At 39.0% G+C, this 22,981-nt stretch overlaps 1 protein-coding gene across 2 annotated transcripts in view; it reads right to left on the bottom strand.

The window, feature by feature from the left end:
- The window catches only part of LOC128692007 (NF-X1-type zinc finger protein NFXL1), a 204,499-nt gene that overhangs the window by 14,451 nt on the left and 167,067 nt on the right, over nucleotides 1-22,981 (bottom strand). For both annotated transcript variants that reach the window (XM_070085222.1, XM_070085223.1), the window contains 2 exons: nucleotides 1,436-1,624; nucleotides 674-871 (listed from right to left, as the gene is read on the bottom strand). In XM_070085222.1, coding sequence (XP_069941323.1) covers nucleotides 674-871; nucleotides 1,436-1,624 — 387 coding nt within the window. The remainder of the gene's footprint in view (nucleotides 1-673; nucleotides 872-1,435; nucleotides 1,625-22,981) is intronic.

The following is a 22,981-nucleotide window of genomic DNA, read 5'->3' as shown; positions in this document are numbered from 1 at the left end:
CTTTGCACACATTTCCTTAATCTTTGAAGTAGGCACAATGGATTCCACAACTGGCATTGGCTTCTCAGGGTTAGCCCCAAACCCTTCAAAACCTTTCTTAATTTCCATACTAATTCTCACCCTTTTTACCACAGGGTTGGCACTAGAAGCTTTCTTGGGGCCCATGGTGACTTATTTTGCAGAAACAAGCACCAAAAACAGTGATAATATGGATAATATGGAATGTACCGAATGTATCCTTAGATGCTCGCACACTGACTGGCTTGTATACATTGGCACACACGGGGCAGTTCAGGCCACACATGGACATGTCTCGTACAAATCGTATTGAATGTCGGGTTTTCCATCGAATGTCGAGGCAAAATTTTTGTGTTAAAATGCATCGAATGTTGGATTTATCGAATGTCGATGCCATCGAATGTCAGGGGTCCACTGTAGTTGGAACTCACAACCCACAAATTGTAGGCAAAACCTAGGACACTCTGAAATATCATTGTAGTACAATCTACAGGTGATTATGTATGAATGATGGTGAGAGTGCTGGATGATGAAAGTTTTTTTCTTTCTTTTTGGGTCACTCTGCCTCAGTGGGAAATGGCCGACGTGTTAAAAAAAAATCTGTGCATTATCATGAAAAACACAACCAATGTACAGTAATACATAGAGAACACACCTTTTTCTTCTCTTCCATCTCTGTAACACAAATGTCATTACAATCCAGAGTGACCTTTCCTGCAAAAACAAGGTAACAGAAAGCTTCTTTCCTCTGCCTCTTACATAAGCAGCGGACTGTTACACGTTTGTGACAGCTTTGTGGTTCACTGCAGGGGCCACTATGACAATCCTTCATGCACCGGTGATTGCAGGATATCTGAAAGCAATATTTTAAACAAGATCTATTAAAGCTAAACTTGTTCAAGGGAAGCAAAATCATTTCATACAAGATTCCAATGTAAATACTATGCACATAAAATCTGAAAAATATGAATTTTGAAAAAATTAATTACAATCTGTAAGATTAATATCTTTACTCTAAACCTCTTATTAACCATATATACAGAAATATATATGCAGTGAAAATAAAAACTAAAATACAAACAAAACTAGCAATTCATTACATTATTTGCTTGTAATGCTACCTGAGCATGATGATGTGTTCATCATGCTTGGCATGTGCACCCAAATACAGAACATAGATTGGAGTACAGCACTGAATGACTCATATGAGTTAATTTTTTTTTTATCAAACCAGGCATTACCCACAAAAACACTAGCTCTCATGAAAATAATACTTCTGTCCAATTCAGTAACAAGCATTTAGGCCAAGCTTGCCCTATTATTAATCCTACCCTTATATTCCATTCAATTAATATAAAAGAAACAATTAAAATAATTCATATGAAGTGTGACAGAAATCTTAACTCTTTTGACTTACCAGTTTGTTACATTGGTTTTTGCAACTTTGCATTTCTTCCACTTGTGTGGCAGTATTCCAGACTTGACACTTTACATAAAGCTGGCTCAGGCTACAGTGGCACTTTATTCTCAAAAGTTTTTCACAAGGTGCACATGGTTCTGGATGACACGCTTTCCCACACTCATGACTGCATCCTTTTGGTCGAGGCTGCATACAATTTTAGTATAGAGTACATTATAATTAAAGAAAATACTAAAACTCATCAGGAAAACTGGAGGGCAGAGGCAATATTTTCCTGTTCACCTCAAGACCATTTAAATGAGGAGGGCAATTATTATAATCATAACTAAGCACTAAACCCATAAAGGTCACACAGCAGGCAAAAGGTAAAACATATAGGAAATTTAATTTACTATTTATCAGTCATCTATTTCCAGAGGATTCAGTACAGGAGAGCCCCGATTATATGGCAGGTTAGGTTCCAGGCTACTGCCGTAAAGTGAATCACCTTTTTTCTTTCACTTTTAACCCTTTCAGGGTCCTTCCCGTAGATCTACGGCTTTACGTTCAGGGTCCAAACCGTAGATCTACGTCATGAGCTCAACTCACTCTGATAAACTGTGAGTGGTACATTTGGGCCTAGATATGAGAGAATACATCTATGTGGTATGTGTGCACCACATAAAACAAATCCTGCAGCACACTGTGTATAATGAGAGAAAAAAAACTGAGACCATGATTTTCGATTAAAACAGTGACTTTGCAGTGTTTTTTCGTATGTTTTTTATAGTTGTATTTGCGATTTCTTGGTCTCAATTGATAGAATGGAAGACATATTACAGAAATAGTGATGATTTTGATTGGTTTTAGCACTGGAAATGGCTTGAAACTGAGCTCAAAGTAGCGGAAATGTTAAAATTTTGCCGATGTTCAAGAGTAAACAAACGACCTCACACGTCTAATACACACGAGCTGGTGGGTCTAATATACATTTACAAATGTGGTGATGATATTTATACAATTATTACAATTTTGCATAACAGTAAATCTTCTATTTTTTGGTGTGAATAAAAATTCATTATGTGAATAAGAAATCAAATTGGAATTTATTTGTAAAGCCTCAAAACGTAACTAATGAACAGAGGAAATGTTAGTTTAGTCCCAGGAATACCTACATTGTTTATTCTGGACCCTATTTTGAAATTGGAATATTTTGAACTTTGTGTTAAATTGGCCAAATTACCAATTTCCAATCACATTATTTTGTAGTTGAAACAGTTGACTTGGCGATTTCTTGTGCTCAATCGATTGAATAGAAGTAATACTAGTGAAATAGCTAAGAATTTGGTCGACTGGAATAATGTAATTGGCCTAAAATGGGAGTCAAAGTCAGCAAAATCGCCGATTCGTAAATATCGCTGACACATCAAAATTTGTGAGAGCGTAATTTCGTCAATTTTCCATCAAATTTCGTACTTTTTGTTTTATTACCTTCACAAAAGGATTCTCTACCATTTCACAAGAAAAAATAACAAATTTTTTTTTTGAAAATTCTTGGACACTGGGGCACCACTTCAGATTTTGGCCTTGGACCCTGAAGGGGTTAAATACATATAAAGGCCTAACAACATATTTACACCATCATATTAACCCTTAAACTATCAAAATGTAGATCTACGTTAGAACCGCTAATGCTCCAAACGTAGATCAACGTTTTATTTTTCCTGCCTTCAAATTTGGCAAGACAGGCCTGAATGGCCTAGACAAAAGAGAATGGGACTGAGTACGTACTTAGTATATGCAGTATGAAAAAAATCGGGGACCCTCCGGTACCACCAGTTAGTTTAAGCACCACCTTGGGTCAACACCATGACAAACCCCTGTGATTCACTCACACTTCGTCATATTATTCAAGGAAAGTGATATACAGAACACGGGTTTAGTGGATCTGACATTGATGTGGCCACTAATGATCAAGGGATTAGTGAAAATATTGATGATAACCCAAGTGACCCTCAGCTTATCACCTCTGGTGTGACCAGTGTGGCCACACCAGACCCTCAGCCCAGTACCTCTGGTGTGGCTAGTGTTACTACTAAAAGGCAACTATGTTTGGTAGCAGAGCAGGAGATGCACAAATTAACATTAAGATCGACAACACTCTAATTACCAGACATAATGAGGGCAAATTCCTAGGCCTATACCTTGACAACAACCTGAATTTCAGCACCCATATCCAACACATAACCAAAAAAGTATCCAAAACGGTTGGGATCCTCTCCAAGATATGATACTACGTGCCGCAAAATGCCCTTCTCACACTATACCACTCACTTATTTATCCATACCTCACCTATGCTATTTGTGCTTGGGGATCAACTGCAGCAACATACCTAAAGCCAATAATAACCCAACAAAAAGCTGCAGTAAGAATAATCACTAAATCCCATCCCTGGCAACACCCCCCCCCCTCTTCATAGATCTAAACTTACTCCCTGTTCAGTACATCCACACTTACTACTGTGCAATCTACATCTACAGGACCTTAACCCTTTGACTGTCGCGGCTGTATATATACGTCTTACGAGGTACCGTGTTTGACGTATATATACTCATAAATTCTAGCGGCTTCAAATCAAGCAGGAGAAAGCTGGTAGGCCCACATTTGAGAGAATGGGTCTGTGTGGTCAGTGTGCACCATATAAAAAAAATCCTGGAGCACGCAGTGCATAATGAGAAAAAAAAAACTCCGACCGTTTTTTTAATTAAAATGCCGACTTTGTGGTCTATTTTCGTATAGTATTTATTGTTGTATTCTCGTTTTCTTGGTCTCATTTGATACAATGGAAAACATATTATAGAAATAGAGGTGATTTTGATTGATTTTACTATAAAAAGAACATGTAGAGAGAATGGAGCGAAACAGAATGACTTCAAGAGTGTATCAGTCTGTAGTGGAAGGAAGGCGGGGTAGGGGTCGGCCTAGGAAAGGTTGGAGAGAGGGGGTAAAGGAGGTTTTGTGTGCGAGGGGCTTGGACTTCCAGCAGGTATGCGTGAGCGTGTTTGATAGGAGTGAATGGAGACAAATGTTTTTTAATACTTGACGTGCTGTTGGAGTGTGAGCAAAGTAACATTTATGAAGGGGTTCAGGGAAACCGGCAGGCCGGACTTGAGTCCTGGAGATGGGAAGTACAGTGCCTGCACTCTGAAGGAGGGGTGTTAATGTTGCAGTTTAAAAACTGTAGTGTAAAGCACCCTTCTGGCAAGACAGTGATGGAGTGAATGATGGTGAAAGTTTTTCTTTTTCGGGCCACCCTGCCTTGGTGGGAATCGGCCAGTGTGATAATAAAAAAAAAAAAATAAAAAGAACCTAGAAATGGAGCTCAAAGTTGGGGAAATGTTTGATTTTTGCCAATGTTCAAAAGTAAACAAATGATGCCATTGTCCAATAAATGTCCAACTAGCCATTCTAATATGCAGTCATGAATGGGTTGATGTTATTTATACAATTATTACAGTATTGCAGTAGTCTGCATAATAGTAAGTCTTCTATTTTTTGTTTGAATAAAAATTCAAAATAGAAAGCAAGAGTAATATTAGAGGGGCCTGGAGACATGACTGATGAGCAAAGAAAATGTTATTTTAGAGCCAGGAATGTCTGCATTGTTCATTCTGGACCTTATTTTGAAATTGTCATATTTTTTAGTTTTCGTGAAATTGGCCAAATTGCAAATTTCTGACCACATTATTAGGTAGTTGAAATCAGTAAATGGGCAGTTTCTTGTACTCAATCGATAGAAAAAATAGAGCTCTAAAGAAATAGCTATGAGTTTGGGCGACTGGAATAATGGAATTAGCTGAAAATTGGGCTCAAAGTGGGCGAAATCGCCGATTTGTAAACAGCGCTGAGGTCGCTAACTTTGCGAGAGCATAATTCCGTCAGTTTTCCATCAAATTTCGTTTTTTTGGTGTCATTACAATCAGGAAAAGATTCTCTATCATTTCATAAGAAAAAATAATTTTTTTTTTTTTTTGAAATTTTGCGACACCAGGAGACACCTCAGGATTGGGGGTTGCGACAGTCGAAGGGTTAAACTCCAATATCAACCTTGACCTAAAACGCTTTCTTGATAGTTGTGACAGAACCCACAGGCACAACACCAGACACAAACATCTCTACGACATTCCCCGTGTCCGACTAAACCTTTACAAAAATTCAATGCATGTCAAAGGCCCTAAAATCTGGAACACCCTACCTGAGAACTCTAGAACTGCAGACACATTCATCACCTTCAAAACTACCATTAGAAAACATCTTATCTCCCTGATACACCCCGTCAACTAACTACACGAATACCACCTGGTGGTTCACACTTACACTCACTCACCCATTTGACCATAAACAGAAATATTAATCTCAAATAAAATAATGAATCCTGTGATACTCCAATACTGAAACTATGTACTGTGCCAAAACAAAAGCATTCACATTGCTAAACTCACAAACTAGTATTTAGTCACTTAGCCATAATACCAACTTACCTCATAATTTGTAATATTTTAAAATTAAGAATTAAATTAAGTCTGCCTGAAATGCCTAGCCATGCTAGGTGTTCTAGTGGTACACTCTGTAATCATTATTTTACTACATGTAAACCACACAATAACAAAATTCTGTAAACTCAGCATTGTAATCCTTATAGAGAATAAACTCTGAATGAATTGAATGAATGAATGCAAGAGGAAATTATCATTTTCCTGCGGTTTTGGTGTTGACGATAGTGAAGGTGATGTAAGTGATGACGAGATCGATTTTATGCCCTTAGAGGATTCGTCGAGTGATAGTGATATACATTATTCACTTGTGATGCGTACTTTTAGGCATCGTCGCCTACGTTCAGGCAGTGTGCCATATGAAGTCTGCAAGGGTTGTGCCAGGTCACGATCGAAAACCCCAGCCACTGACAGTGAAACTGATCATGGAGAATATGCTGGGATGGTGCCTAGGCCGCATGGTGCGATGGGTGGGCAGACAAAGGACAGCCCGGCAACCCCTCAACCATGTACTGCCTCCACTCCTGTCCCCCCTCCTGCTCCCCCATGCCCCATGTCACAGGTCCACCCTTCACCACTAGACCGTGAATGGAACTGGACAGAAAGTACACCATTCATGCCACATCCTTGCAATTTTGATGCCAGTGGAAGATGCATCGTGCCAGAATGTCCCATCACAAATGAGTCTACATAATTATACTATTTCCAATTATACTTTGATGAGCCTATAATGAACTTGATTGTCACCAGACCAACAATTACTACCGCTTTACAATGGACAACATAGAGGTTGCAGAATCGTCACGGCTGTGCAGGTGGAAAGATACAAATGTGGCTGAAATGTATTTATTCCTTGCTATTGTCATGCTTATGCCACATACACATAAGCACAACATAGCACAGTACTGATCCACAGACTACTTCATCAGTACTCCAGTGTTCCGTGACCTCCTTCCCTGCAACAGATTCACTCTGTTACTACGAATGTTGCACTTCTCAGACAGGAATATGCCCAACAGAAATGACCTTCTATATAAAATCCAGGAAGTGTTTATGTATCTGAAGCAAAAATTCAGTGCCTACTTTTATCCATTCAAGAACATTGTTGTTGACAGGTCCTTGATTTTTTTCAAGGGACAACTGTCATTCAAACAACATATACCAAGCAAATGTATTTGCTTTGGTATAAAACTCTTTGTTATTTGTGACTGTGAGACTGGTATTGTGTTGGATGTTATATCCACTAGGAATTTTTATTGACCTAAGAAAAGCTTTTGACACAGTAGACCACGGCATCCTACTCCACAAACTTAACCATTATGGTATAAGAGGCCATGCGCTTGCATATTTAAAATCTTACCTTACTAATAGGTATCAGTATGTCACCATTAAAGACACAGCATCAACAACACGGCCACTTGATACTGGAGTTCCGCAGGGAAGTGTCCTTGGTCCCCTGCTCTTCCTCATATACATCAATGATCTTCCAAACGTATCCCAACACCTGAACCCCATTCTCTTTGCTGACGACACGACTTATGTCATCTCTCACCCTAATCTTGCAACCCTCAACACCATTGTTAACGAGGAGCTGATCAAAATATCAACTTGGATGACAGCCAATAAACTTATGCTTAACACTTACAAAACCTACTATATTATGTTTGGTAGCAGAGCATGAGTTGCACAAATTAACATTAAGATCGACAACACACTAATTGCCAGACATAATGAGGGCAAATTCCTAGGCCTATACCTCGACAACAACCTGAATTTCAGTACCCATATCCAACACATAACCAAAAAAGTATCCAAAACGGTTGGGATCCTCTCCAAGATACAATACTACGTGCTGCAAAATGCCCTTCTCACACTATACCACTCACTTATTTATCCATACCTCACCTATGCTATTTGTGCTTGGGGATCAACTGCAGCAACACACCTAAAGCCAATAATAACCCAACAAAAAGCTGCAGTAAGAATAATCACTAAATCCCATCCCTGGCAACACACCCCCCCCACTCTTCATAGATCTAAACTTACTCCCTGTTCAGTACATCCACAATTACTACTGTGCAATCTACATCTACAGGACCTTAAATTCCAATATTAACCTTGACCTAAAATGCTTTCTTGATAGTTGTGACAGAACCCACAGGCATAACACCAGACACAAACATCTCTATGACATTCCCCATGTCCGACTAAACCTTTACAAAAATTCTATGTATGTCAAAGGCCCTAAAATCTGGAACACCCTACCTGAAAACTCTAGAACTGCAGACACATTCATCACCTTCAAAACTACCATTAGAAAACATCTTATTTCCCTGATACACCCCGTCAACTAATTACACGAATACCACCTGGTGGTTCACACTTACACTCACTCACCCATTTGACCATAAACAGAAATATCAATCTCAATCTTAAAATAATGAATCCTAACTAGTCATAGCTGGCCTGTGATACTCCAATACTGAAACTATGAATTATGCCAAAACAAAAGCATTCACATTGCTAAACTCACAAACTAGTACAGTGGACCCCCGGTTAACGATTTTAATCCGTGCAAGAGGGCTCATCGTTATGCGAAATAATCGTTATGCGAATGAATTTTCCCCATAAGAAATAATGGAAATAAAATTAATCCGTGCAAGACGCCCAAAAGTATGAAAAAATTTTTTTTTTACCACATGAAATGTTAATTTTAATACACACAAACTGAAAAAGGCATGCACAATTACATGACACTTACTTTTATTGAAGATCTGGTGATGATTGATGGGATGGGAGGAGGGGAGAGCATTATCTTCTTACTGTTTAGAAGGGGAATCCCCTTCCATTAGGACTTGAGGTAGCAAGTCCTTTTCTGGGGTTACTTCCCTTCTTCTTTTAATGCCACTAGGACCAGCTTGAGAGTCACTGGACCTCTGTCGCACAACAAATCTGTCCATAGAGCTCTGTACCTCCCGTTCCTTCAAGACTTTCCTAAAATGGGCCATAACATTGTCATTGAAATAGTCACCAGCACGGCTTGCAACAGCTGTGTCAGGGTGATTTTCATCTATAAAGGTTTGCAGTTCAACCCACTGTGCACACATTTCCTTAATCTTTGAAGTAGGCACAATGGATTCCACAACTGGCATAGGCTTCTCAGGGTTAGCCCCAAACCCTTCAAAATCTTTCTTAATTTCCATGCTAATTCTCACCCTTTTTACCACAGGGTTGGCACTAGAAGCTTTCTTGGGGCCCATGGTCACTTATTTTCCAGAAACAGCACCGAAAACACTGTAATAATACGAAATATTCCGAGTGTATGCTTGGATGTTACCGCGGAGGCTGGCTGGTAAACAATGGGACGGCCGGCACATGTGAGGGCACATTGGACGCGTCTCGGACGAAAATCGGTAAGCGGGTTTTTAATCGGTATGCGCGGCAAAAATTTTGCGATAAAAGTAATCGTTATGCGGAAAAATCGCTATGTGATGCCATCGTTATGCGGGGGTCCACTGTATTTAGTCACTTAGCCATAATACCAACTTACCTCATAATTTGTAATATTTTAAAGTTAAGAATTAATCTAAGTGCCCAAAATGACTAGCCATGCTAGGTGTTCTAGTGGCCCCCTCTGTAATTAGTATTTTACTACATATAAACCACACAATAACCAAATTCTGTAAACTCAGCATTGTAATCCTTATAGAGAATAAACTTTGAATTTGAATTTGAATCTACACAAGGAAAAATACACTCGATGATACCAGGCGGATGTTGGGCATTTCTGGTGATGTTGTTCGCAAGATGATGGAGCCATACCTTGGCAAGGGTCATACATTGTACACAGACAACTGGTATACAGTGGACCCCCAGTATTCGATGGCATCGGGATCCGATAAATCCAGTATTCGATACATTTTAATGGAAAAATTTTGCCTCGCTTCTCGTTACAAAACCCGCCACATGCGATTCGTCCAAGACGTGTCCACATGTGGCCTGAACTGCCCCGTGTGTGCCAGTGTTTACAAGCCAGCAAGTGTGCTCGCATCTAAGGATACATTCGGTACATTCCATATTATCACAGTGTTTTTGGTGCTTGTTTCTGCAAAATAAGTCAACATGGGCCCCAAGAAAGCTTCTAGTGCCAACTCTTCGAGAAAATGGGTTCTAATGACTACTGAAATGAAGAAAGAGATAATTGCAAAGTACGAAAGTGGAGTGCGTGTGTTGGAGCTGGCCAGGTTGTATACAAAACCCCAATCAACCATCACTACTGTAGAGACCAGGAAAACGGCAATCAAGGAAGCTGTTGTTGCAAAAGACGCAACTGTGATTTCGAAACAGACCGCAAGTGTTAGAAGATGTTGAGAGACTGTTATTGGTGTGGATAAATGAAAAACAGATAGCAGGAGATAGCATCTCTCAAGCAATCATTTGTGAAAAGGCTAGGAAGTTGCATGAGGATTTAATTAGAAAAATGCCTGCAACTAGTGGTGATGTGAGTGAATTTAAGGCAAGCAAAGGATGGTTTGAAAGATTTAAGAATCGTAGTGGCATACATAGTGTGATTAGGCATGGTGAGGCTGCCAGTTCGGACCAAAAAGCAGCTGAAAAATATGTGAAGGAATTCAAGGATTACATAGACAGTGAAGACTTGAAACCTGAACAAGTGCTTAATTGCGACGAAACAGGCCTGTTTTGGAAGAAATTGCCAAGCAGGACCTACATTACTCAGGAGGAAAAGGCACTCCCAGGACATAAGCCTATGAAAGACAGGCTTACTCTTTTGATGTGTGTCATTGCTAGTGGTGATTGCAAAGTGAAGCCTTTATTGGTGTATCACTCAGAAACTCCCAGAGCGTTCAGGCAAAAGAATATCCTCAAGGCTAATTTGTGTGTGCTGTGGAGGGCAAACAGTAAGGCATGGGTCACTAGGGACTTTTTCTATGACTGGTTACACCATGCATTTGCCCCCACTGTGAAAAATTACCTAATTGAAAAGAAATTAGACCTTAAGTGCCTCCTGGTATTAGACAATGCCCCTGGTCATCCTACAGACTTGGCAGAGCGACTTTCTGGGGACATGAGCTTCATTAAGGTCAAGTTTTTGCCTCCTAATACCACTCCTCTCCTGCAGCCCATGGACCAGCAGGTCATTTCCAACTTCAAGAAACTGTACACAAAATCTGTTTCAAAAGTGCTTTGTAGTGACCACAGAAACTCAACTGACTCTAAAAGAGTTTTGGAAGGATCACTTTAATATCCTCAATTTTATAAACCTTATAAGTAAGGCTTCGGAGGAAGTGACTAAGAGGACCTTGAACTCTGCTTGGAAAAAACTGTGACCAGAATGTGTAGACAAAAGGGATTTTGAAGGGTTTGAGGCTAACCCTGAGAATCCTATGCCAGTTGAGGAATCCATTGTTGCATTGGGGAAGTCCTTGGGGTTGGAGGTTAGTGGGGAGGATGTGGAAGAGTTGGTGGAGGAGGACAATGAAGAATTAACCACTGATGAGCTGCTAGATCATCTTCAACAGCAAGAGGCCAGACCTGAGGAAACTGCTTCGGAGGAGGGGTTAGAAAAATTGAAGAAGTTGCCTACTTCAAAGATTAAGGAAACGTGTGCAATGTGGCTTAAAGTGCAAACCTTTTTTGATGACAATCACCCTAACACAGCTATTGCAAGCCATGCTGGTGACTATTACACTGACAATGTTGTGAACCACTTTAGGAAAGTCATAAAGGAACGAGAGGTACAGGCCTCTATGGACAGATATGTTGTGCGACAGAAGTCCAGTGACTCTCAAGCTGGTCCTAGTGGCATTAAAAGAAGAAGGGAGGTAACTCCGGAAAAGGACTTGCTACGTCAAGTCCTAATGGAAGGGGATTCCCCTTATAAATACTAACACCATCAACACTCTCCCCTCCTCCCATCCCATCAATCATCACCAGATCTTCATTAAAGGTAAGTGTCAATTATTCTATTGTTATTAATCTATTGTTATTGTTGTTATTGTAATTATTCTATTGAAATTAAGACACATGTGCAACATCTGGGTATCTTTATTGTAGACGTTTCACCATCCAGTGGCTTTATCAATACAAATTCCAAGACATAACTTGAAGATAGTAGAACTATGTACAGAAGATGAGGTAATCAGTCCCTCAACCTAGGAGTAGGTGCGAAGAGCACCATAGTCGTGGAGATTCTGAAGCAGAAGTAAGGCGCTTGACGCTTATATACTAACGTCAGGTGGAAATGGGACGGGTAGCAGACGAGGGCATAGTCACTGGTAGGCGGGATTCCCTAGTGGAAATAGGTCCTACCCAAAGAGATGGGTTAGTTGTAGTAGTAGTTGTCGTAGTCGTGAAGGTTATGTACATGTCCTCAGAATCAAGATTCCATGATGTTGCAGTGTCTGACAAGTTGTGCAAGAATGGTATACAATACCGACAAGATGAAATTAAGACACATGTGCAACATCTACAATAAAGATACCCAGATTTTGCACATGTGTCTTAATTTCATCTTGTCGGTATTGTATACCATTCTTGCACAATATTCTATTGCATTAAACTTAATATTTCATCTGGTAAATTTTTTTTTTCACACTTTTGGGTGTCTTGCACGGATTAATTTGATTTCCATTATTTCTTATGGGGAAAATTAATTTGACTTTCGATATTTTCGACATTTGACAGCTCTCAGAAACGGATTAGTATCGAATGTCGAGGGTCCACTGTATACAGCAAAGAGGCGGCTAATGACTGAGAAGGGAACTCCCTTATTTATCATCCTTTTTTTTTTTTATTTTTGGCGAACGTTAAGAAGCATCTTTCCATCATACACTGCCCAAGTTTCAATAAGATATCCCAACAAACAAGTGAGAAAAAAAAATTACCAAAAATCATATATGGCAAGCCCAAGCCAGGGACTGGAAATATGTCACTTTGACTTTTTTTGGGTTATCCTAGGTTCTCTATACATATGCTGCTATTAATGATAATCTATCTAACTGCATTTGTGTATACCTGAATAAACTTATTTACTTCTATTCTGGTGACAGAGTATAAGAAACCGCCCATTCACCTATTTCAACTACCCAATAAAGAGGTCAGAAATTGGCAATTTGGCCAATTTCACACAAATTTCAACAGATGCCAATTTCAAAATAGGGTCCTGAATAAACAATGCAGACATTCCTGGCACTAAAATAACATTTTCTCTGTTCATTAGTCATGGCTCCAGGCCCCTCTTATATTACTCTTGCTTACCATTTGGAATTTTTACTCACACAAAAAATAGAAGATTTACTGTTATGCAGACTACTGCATTATTGTAATAATTGTATAAATAATGTCAACCAATTCGTGAATGCGTATTGGAATTTGGACTGGCAGGCGCACACGTATTAGACTGTGACATTATTTGTTTACTCTTGAACATCGCTAAAGAACTGAACATTTCCACAAATTTGAGCTCAATTTCAAGGTACTTTTCCTTGTGAAAGCAATTAAAATCATATCTATTTCTGTAATATATCTTCCACTCTATCAAATGAGACCAAAAAAGAGAGAATACAACCATAAAAACCATACGAAAATACACCACTATGGGGAGGCTAATGGCTGAGAAGTGAACTCCGTTATTTATGGTCTAATTTCTTTCATTTTTGGTGTACGTTAAGAAGCATCTTTCCATCATACATTGCCCAAGTTTCAATAAGATAGCCCAACAAACAAATGAGAAAAAAATAATTGTAATAATAATAATAATATCTTTATTAACTACAAGGACATGTACAGGTCTCCCTCCACATTCGCAAAGGCTTAGGGATGAAGAATCTCGCGAATGTTGAAAAATCGCGAATGATTGGTGCACAAATATATTGTAGGGAAATATAATAATAGCATTTACTTAGCCTAACGTACTGCTTCCTTAACCTATTGAACCACGAACAATCATAAAACACACGAAAACATCATAAAATATCGTACTAGTGCCAGCCCTTTGGTAAAGAGTCCCGAAGTGCAGGAGGAAGAGAGAGGTTAGAATGTGCCTTCTTCAGCGATTCAGTGATTCTACGATATGTATGATACTAAAGGAGCACGAGCTGATAGAGGCTCAAGCACCAGCCAGCCTTAACAATGTAGCAAGTAAGTTAAGCAAATAATCGATAGAAAAAGGACAGCATGAACCTAACCAATCCAATGTTGTTGCAGTTATTTTAGGCTACTGACAACACCGCTGCCTCTACGGCCACCTTCACCACTACTATGTAAGGCTTATGCTCTCAGTGGCCCTTATACACCCAACAACAACAACAACACAACACCACTCGTGACATACGACATATTTTATTCATTCTATAGTATATGTCATGTTTCTGTTATTAATGTTGTTTATTATGTCATAGATGAATTGTGATAGATAAATAAGCCGTAGAGTTGATATTAGTGTCATATTGAAGGACTATCTTGTCTGACCTGTAACGATTAATAATAATTTATTTATTTATTTATTTAATGTCTTTGCAAACAGTACATTGAGATTGTGTATATACAATAGTGGGATGCAATGCAGAGAGAGCCTTTATTATGCCTTGGCATTATGGGCCAACTTAACATTACTGGCTTATTTTTTTATTAATTATTATGTTTTTATTAACACACTGGCCGATTCCCACCAAGGCAGGGTGGCCTGAAAAAGAAAAACTTTCACCATCATTCACTCCATCACTGTCTTGCCAGAAGGGTGCTTTACACACAGTTTTTAAACTGCAACATTAACACCCCTCCTTCAGAGTGCAGGCACTGTACTTCCCATCTCCAGGACTCAAGTCCGGCATGCCGGTTTCCCTGAATCCCTTCATAAATGTTACTTTGTTCACACTCCAACAGCACGTCAAGTATTAAAAACCATTTGTCTCCATTCACTCCTATCAAACACGTTCACGCATGCCTGCTGGAAGTCCAAGCCCCTCACACACAAAACCTCCTTTACCCCCTCCCTCCAACCTTTCCTAGGCCGACCCCTACTCTGCCTTCCTTCCACTACAGACTGATACACTCTTGAAGTCATTCTGTTTCGCTCCATTCTCTCTACATGTCCGAACCACCTCAATAACCCTTCCTCAGCCCTCTGGACAACAGTTTTGGTAATCCCGCACCTCCTCCTAACTTCCAAACTACGAATTCTCTGCATTATATTCACACCACACATTGCCCTCAGACATGACATCTCCACTGCCTCCAGCCTTCTCCTCGCTGCAACATTCATCACCCATGCTTCACACCCATATAAGAGCGTTGGTAAAACTATACTCTCATACATTCCCCTCTTTGCCTCCAAGGACAATGTTCTTTGTCTCCACAGACTCCTAAGTGCACCACTCACCCTTTTCCCCTCATCAACTCTATGATTCACCTCATCTTTCATAGACCCATCTGCTGACACATCCACTCCCAAATATCTGAATACATTCACCTCCTCCATACTCTCTCCCTCCAATCTGATATCCACTCTTTCATCACCTAATCTTTTTATCCTCATAACCTTACTCTTTCCTGTATTCAATTTTAATTTTCTTCTTTTGCATATCCTACCAAATTCATCCACCAACCTCTGCAACTTCTCTTCAGAATCTCCCAAGAGCACAGTGTCATCAGCAAAGAGCAACTGTGACAACTCCCACTTATGTGTGATTCTTTATCTTTTAACTCCACGTATCTTGCCAAAACCCTCGCATTTACTTCTCTTACAACCCCATCTATAAATATATTAAACAACCACAGTGACATCACACATCCTTGTCTAAGGCCTACTTTTACTGGGAAATAATCTCCCTCTTTCCTACATACTCTAACTTGAGCCTCACTATCCTCGTAAAAACTATTCCCTGCTTTCAGTAACCTACCTCCTACACCATACACCTGCAACATCTGCCACATTGCCCCCCCTATCCACCCTGTCATACGCCTTTTCCAAATCCATAAATGCCACAAAAACCTCTTTAGCCTTATCTAAATACTGTTCACTTATATGTTTCACTGTAAACACCTGGTCCACACACCCCCTACCTTTCCTAAAGCCTCCTTGTTCATCTGTTATCCTATTCTCCATCTTACTCTTAATTCTTTCAATAATAACTCTACCATACACTTTACCAGGTATACTCAACAGACTTATCCCCCTATAATTTTTGCACTCTCTTTTGTCCCCTTTGCCTTTATACAAAGGAACTATGCATGCTCTCTGCCAATCCCTAGGTACCTTACCCTCTTCCATACATTTAGTAAATAATTGCACCAACCACTCCAAAACTATATCCCCACCTGCTTTTAACATTTCTATCTTTATCCCATCAATCCCGGCTGCCTTACCCCCTTTCATTTTACCTACTGCCTCATGAACTTCCCCCACACTCACAACTGGCTCTTCCTCACTCCTACAAGATGTTATTCCTCCTTGCCCTATACACGAAATCACAGCTTCCCTATCTTCATCAACATTTAACAATTCCTCAAAATATTCCCTCCATCTTCCCAATACCTCTAACTCTCCATTTAATAACTCTCCTCTCCTATTTTTAACTGACAATTCCATTTGTTCTCTAGGCTTCCTTAACTTGTTAATCTCACTCCAAAACTTTTTCTTATTTTCAACAAAATTTGTTGATAACATCTCACCCACTCTCTCATTTGCTCTCTTTTTACATTGCTTCACCACTCTCTTAACCTCCATATACTCTTCCCTCCTTGCATCACTTCTACTTTGTAAAAACTTCTCATATGCTAACTTTTTCTCCCTTACTACTCTCTTTACATCATCATTCCACCAATCGCTCCTCTTCCCTCCCGCACCCACTTTCCTGTAGCCACAAACTTCTGCTGAGCACTCTAACACTACATTTTTAAACCTACCCCATACCTCTTTGACCCCATTGCCTATGCTCTCATTAGCCCATCTATCCTCCAATAATTGTTTATATCTTACCCTAACTGCCTCCTCTTTTAGTTTATAAACCTTTACCTCTCTCTTCCCTAATGCTTCTATTCTCCTTGTATCCCATCTACCTTTTACTCTCAGTGTAGCTACAACTAAAAAGTGATCTGATATATCTGTGGCCCCTCTATAAACATATACATCCTGAAGTCTACTCAACAGTCTTTTATCTACCAATACATAATCCAACAAACTACTGTCATTTTGCCCTACATCATATCTTGTATACTTATTTATCCTCTTTTTCTTAAATTATGTATTACCTATAACTAAACCCCTTTCTATACAAAGTTCAATCAAAGGGCTCCCATTATCATTTACACCTGGCACCCCAAACTTACCTACCACACCCTCTCTAAGTTTCTCCTACTTTAGCATTCAGGTCCCCTACCAACAATTACTCTCTCACTTGGTTCAAAGGTTCCTATACATTCACTTAACATCTCCCAAAATCTCTCTCTCTCCTCTACATTTTTCTCTTCTCCAGGTGCATACATGCTTATTATGACCCACTTTTTGCATCCAACCTTTATTTTAATCCACATAATTCTTGAATTTATACATTCATATTCTCTTTTCTCCTTCCATAACTGATCCTTCAACATTACTGCTACCCCTTCCTTAGCTCTAACTCTCTCAGATACTCCAGATTTAATCCCATTTATTTCCCCCCACTGAAACTCCCCTACCCCCTTCAGCTTTGCTTCGCTTAGGGCCAGGACATCCAACTTCTTTTCATTCATAACATCAGCAATCATCTGTTTCTTGTCATCCGCACTACATCCACGCACATTCAAGCATCCCAATTTTATAAAGTTTTTCTTCTTCTCTTTTTTAGTAAATGTCTACAGGAGAAGGGGTTACTAGCCCATCGCTCCCGGCATTTTAGTCGCCTCATACGACACACACATGGCTTACGGAGGAAAGATTCTTTTCCACTTCCCCATGGCTTACATTCTACTTAATACTAAGAAATAGTATATCATAGTTGTACAGTAGGATTGTAATTATTTTATAGTTGTACAGTAGAATATTAATTATAAATGAATCAAAATTTGTATAATACAAAGATATACGTATTTATATTCTAAAATGCTTTTGTGAAAAACAATGATTCAATTATATTCCTGTCAACAATGGATAAAAGGTTCAATGTAATTGTTTCAGTTCTGATGTGGGAGTGCATAGGTGAGTAAATGTGTACTAAGAATTTAGCATTTAGTCTAGGGTGATAAAGTGGCTTTTGAGAAGTCTTCAATTGATTTTCAGACTGGGTTACTTTAATATCTTCTGGTAATGAATTCCATATTTTGGGGCCTCTTATGTGCATAGAGTTTTTACACACTGTGATATGGACATGAGGTATATCAAAAGAGATCTGTGTCTTGTGTTGTGGTCATGTGTCCTGTTTAGGTTGGTGAGGAAAAGTTTGAGTGGGGGGTTTATATTTTCATGTATTGTTCTGTGTATGTAGTAGGCATATGAATACGTATGGATGTTCTTAATGGTAAGCAGATTCAGACTTTTGAAAATTAGTGGAGTATGCTGGTGAGAGTGGGAATTTGTTATCATTCTTACTGCTGCCTTTTGCTGGGTTATTGTTGATCCCCATGCACAAATTCCGTATGTAAGATAAGGGTATGTGAGTGAATGGTACAGTGCAAGGAGAGCCAATTGTGGAATGTAGTACCTTATCTTTGATAGTATACCTACAGTCTTGGAGATTTTCTTGGTGATTTGTTGTATGTGTCCCGAACTTAAGGCTACTGTCAAGGTGGATACCTAGGATTTTCCCTCTGTAAGTCTTGTGACTGATGATTCATTTAGCGTAATGTTAATTGGATCATTTGCAGCTTTGTTTCCAAACTGAATGAAATAGGTTTTATCAGTGTTCAAGGTTAGTTAGTCAGTCATCATTCAGGCAGATATATTCTGTAATTCAGCATTGACTGTGTTTGCTAGTATGACTGCGTTTGGGTGGGAAAATACATATGTAGTGTCATCTGCAAATAATATGGGTTTGAGCAGCTGTGATGCATTCGGTAGATCATTGATGTAGATGAAAAAGAGGAGTGGTCCAAGGACGCTTCCTTGTGGGACTCCTACTGTGATTGGTTGGGTGGAGGAGTTTGCATCATTTGCATACACATATTGAGTTCTGTTACTAAGGTATGACTTTAGGTAGTTGAGGGAGTGGCCTCTGATACCATAGTGCATTAATTTGGAGTACAGTAGTTCATGGTCGACTGTATCGAAAGCTTTATGTAAATCAATGAAAATGCCCAGCGGGACTTCTTTCTTTTCAAGTGCGGTATATATTAGTTCTAGCATGTGTATGATAGCGTCATTTGTGCTTTTATTATTTCTGAATTCAAACTGACAAGTGTTTAATATGTTGTGTGAAACGAGGTAGGAATAGATCCGTCTATGAATTAATTTTTCAAAGATTTTAGAGAGCAGTGGTAAGTTAGATATTGGTCTATAGTTATTCAAGTCAGCTTGGTCACCTCCTTTATGGATCGGAGTGACCCTTGCTATTTTGAGGATTGTTGGGAAGGTAGACGATTCAATGGATTTGTTAAAGAGCATTGCAATAATTGGTGACAATACTTGAGAAGCTTTTTTGTACATAAAAGCAGGCAAGTTGTTTATGTCTCCTGCCTTGTTTTTAAGGGTGTTTATGATGAGCATAACTTCAGTGGGGTTGGTTGGAGCTAGGAATAGCGTATTTGGGTAGGTTCCTATGAGGTAGTCTGATGGACGGACGTTTGTGCTTGGTATTTTGTTTGCTAGATTTTTTCCTATGGTGGAGAAGAAAACATTAATTCTGTTTACTGTTTCGGTTGGAGTGAGTAGGGGTTCATCTGATTTTGTTAGTTTGATTGCTTTGTTTTTGCATAACTTTTTAGTTCCAAGAATTTCAGATAGAGTTTTCCAGGTATTTTTCATATCACCTTTGATGTTATGTAATCTATTTTCATAATACAATTTTTTTGACCTTCTTATCAGGCTGGTAAGTGCTGACGAGTAATTTCTCGACTGTTCTCTAGTTATTTGACCCATTCTGTACTGTTTTTCATATTTGTGCTTTGTGTTAATGGATTTGAGGATGCTTGGTGTTAGCCAGGGATTATTCAGTCTCTTTGCTGTGATCTGTTTAGTTTTTCTGGGCCAATGTCTGTTGTAGAGGCATTGGGCTTTTTTTTAGAAAATTATTTATACATTCATTCATATCTGTATATGTTTCAAGCTCATTTTGCCAATCGATGTTATTCATAGCTGCTATAAAGTTGTTAACTGCTGTCTCGTTATGTAGTCTGAAGGTTACTTTAGTAATGTCTTGTAGTAGTTTGCCCAGATTAGTTATGAGAAAGGTTGGGTAGTGGTCTGTAGTGTTGTCCGTGATTATGCCTGATTTTAAAGGGGATATGGTGTTTGTCCAGATGTGGTCTATTAAGGAGATGCTTGTCTCGGAGAATCTTGTAGGTTTAGATATTGCTGGTAACAACAGGCAGTTACTCATTGTGTTTGTGAATTCAGTTACTTGTGGGTCCTGGTCCTGTAGTATGTTTATGTTGAAATCACCTGTTAGTAGTAGGTGGGCTTTATTCATGTGTGCATCAGTAATCATATTTCCTAGTTTTTCACTAAAGTGATAAATGTTTGACTGTGGTACTCTGTAGATGTTTATAACTGTAAGAGGTTTTTGCAGGGCTTTTGATTTAAATTTGGCTATGATATATTCTCCATGTTCATCCCTTGTGCAAGATTTATTGATACATTCGAGTTGATTTGAATAGTATATAGCTGTTCCTCCCCCTTGCTGGTCTGTTCTACAGTTGTGTATGGCCATGTAGCCAGGAATGGTATAGAAATCTGTAATATCAGGCTTAAGCCAGGTTTCTGTGAGTGTAATGATTGATATATTGAAATTAAGGGAACTGAGTAATGCTGTGAGGTCATCATATTGTTTGCTCAAGGATCTGACATTGTAGTTAAAGATGGTTATGTCATTGTTTGCACTGAGTAATGTCTTTGCTTGGTCTGCTGTGTAGTAATTACAGTTACTGGTTTATTCACGTAATTCATTTAGTAAAAAGTTTACATCAAGATCTATGCCTGTAATCATAGGATAATAATAATAATAATAATAATGATGCCAGGAGCAAAGGGCTAGTAACCCCTTCTCCTGTACAAATTACTAAATTCAAAAAGAAAATTTTTCACTTTTCTTTTTGGGCCACCCTGCCTTGGTGGGATACGGCCGGTTGAAAAAAAAATAATAATAATAATTATAGGTAGTAGGTTGGTAGACAGCAACCACCCAGGGAGGTACTACCGTCCTGCCAAGTGAGTGTAAAACGAAAGCCTGTAATTGTTTTACATGATGGTAGGATTGCTGGTGTCCTTTTTTCTGTCTCATAAACATACAAGATTTCAGGTACATCTTGCTACTTCTACTTACACTTACGTCACACTACACATACAGTGGACCCCCGCATAACGATTACCTCCGAATGCGACCAATTATGTAAGTGTATTTATGTAAGTGCGTTTGTACGTGTATGTTTGGGGGTCTGAAATGGACTAATCTACTTCACAATATTCCTTATGGGAATAAATTCGGTCAGTACTGGCACCTGAACATACTTATGGAGTGAAAAAATATCGTTAACCGGGGGTCCACTGTACATGTACAAGCATATATATATATATATATATATCCCTCTGGGTTTTCTTCTATTTTCTTTCTAGTTCTTGTTCTTATTTCCTCTTATCTCCATGGGGAATTGGAACAGAGTTCTTCGTCTGTAAGCCATGCGTGTCGTAAGAGGCGACTAAAATGCCGGGAGCAAGGGGCTAATAACCCCTTCTCCTGTATATATTACTAAATTTAAAACAAGAAACTTTCAGTTTTCCTTTTGGGCCACCCCACCTCAGTGGGATACAGCTGGTACGTTGAAAGAAAGAATAATAATAATAATAATAATTAAAGGTAGTAGGTTGGTAGACAGCAACCGCCCAGGGAGGTACTACCGTCCTACCAAGTGAGTGTAAAACAAAAGCCTGTAATTGTTTTACATGATGGTAGGATTGCTGGTGTCCATTTTTCTGTCTCATGAACATGCAAGGTTTCAGGTACGTCTTGCTACTTCTACTTACACTTAAGTCACACTACACATACATGTACAAGCATATACACACCCCTCTGGGTTTTCTTCTATTTTCTTACTAGTTTTTGTTCTTGTTTATTTCCTCTTACCTCCATGGGGAAGTGGAACAGAATTCTTCCTCTGTAAGCCATGCGTGTTGTAAGAGGCGACTAAAATGCCAGGAGCAAGGGGCTAGTAACCCCTTCTCCTGTATAAATTACTAAATTTAAAGAGAAAAACTTTCGTTTTTCTTTTTGGGCCACCCTGCCTTGGTGGGATATGGCAGGTTTGTTGAACAAAAATAATAATAATAATAATAATAATAACAACAACAACAATCGCTCTGGAGTGCTTTAAATGTCAGCTACCAAACCTATACGAAATAAATATGATATTTAAAGCACTCCAGTGTGATTATTAATTATATTTTTTATTTTATTATTATTATTATTATTAGTATTATTATTATCACCATCGACATACCTTGTTCACCAAGTTTAATCATTTCTTAATTAAGCTGCCACAAGAGACACCGAGAATGTAAACACACAGATGAACACATCGGCTAACCCTCTTTACTGTGAACTTCTTTAGTACTTCTTCCATTTTCCTCTCTTTCCTCTTCCAAGTGCTGCTGCACTTCTGTTTTGTACTATGGGGTGCACAATGAAGTTCAAATTTGTACAAAGATGTAGTCTTGGAGACTTTAAAAGCTAGTGTACAGAGTGGCTTGATGCTGAGACACTACGCTGCCCATTTCCATGACCCAAGTTCTTGTAAGGCATACAATACTGCCTCGTTGGAGAGCCCACCGTAACTCCAAGTTGTCGGTAAACGAATAAGTTGACA

Source organism: Cherax quadricarinatus, chromosome 15 (genome assembly GCF_038502225.1).
Source record: "Cherax quadricarinatus isolate ZL_2023a chromosome 15, ASM3850222v1, whole genome shotgun sequence".
Lineage (NCBI taxonomy): Eukaryota > Metazoa > Arthropoda > Malacostraca > Decapoda > Parastacidae > Cherax > Cherax quadricarinatus.
This window is presented reverse-complemented; position numbering and strand designations above follow the sequence as displayed.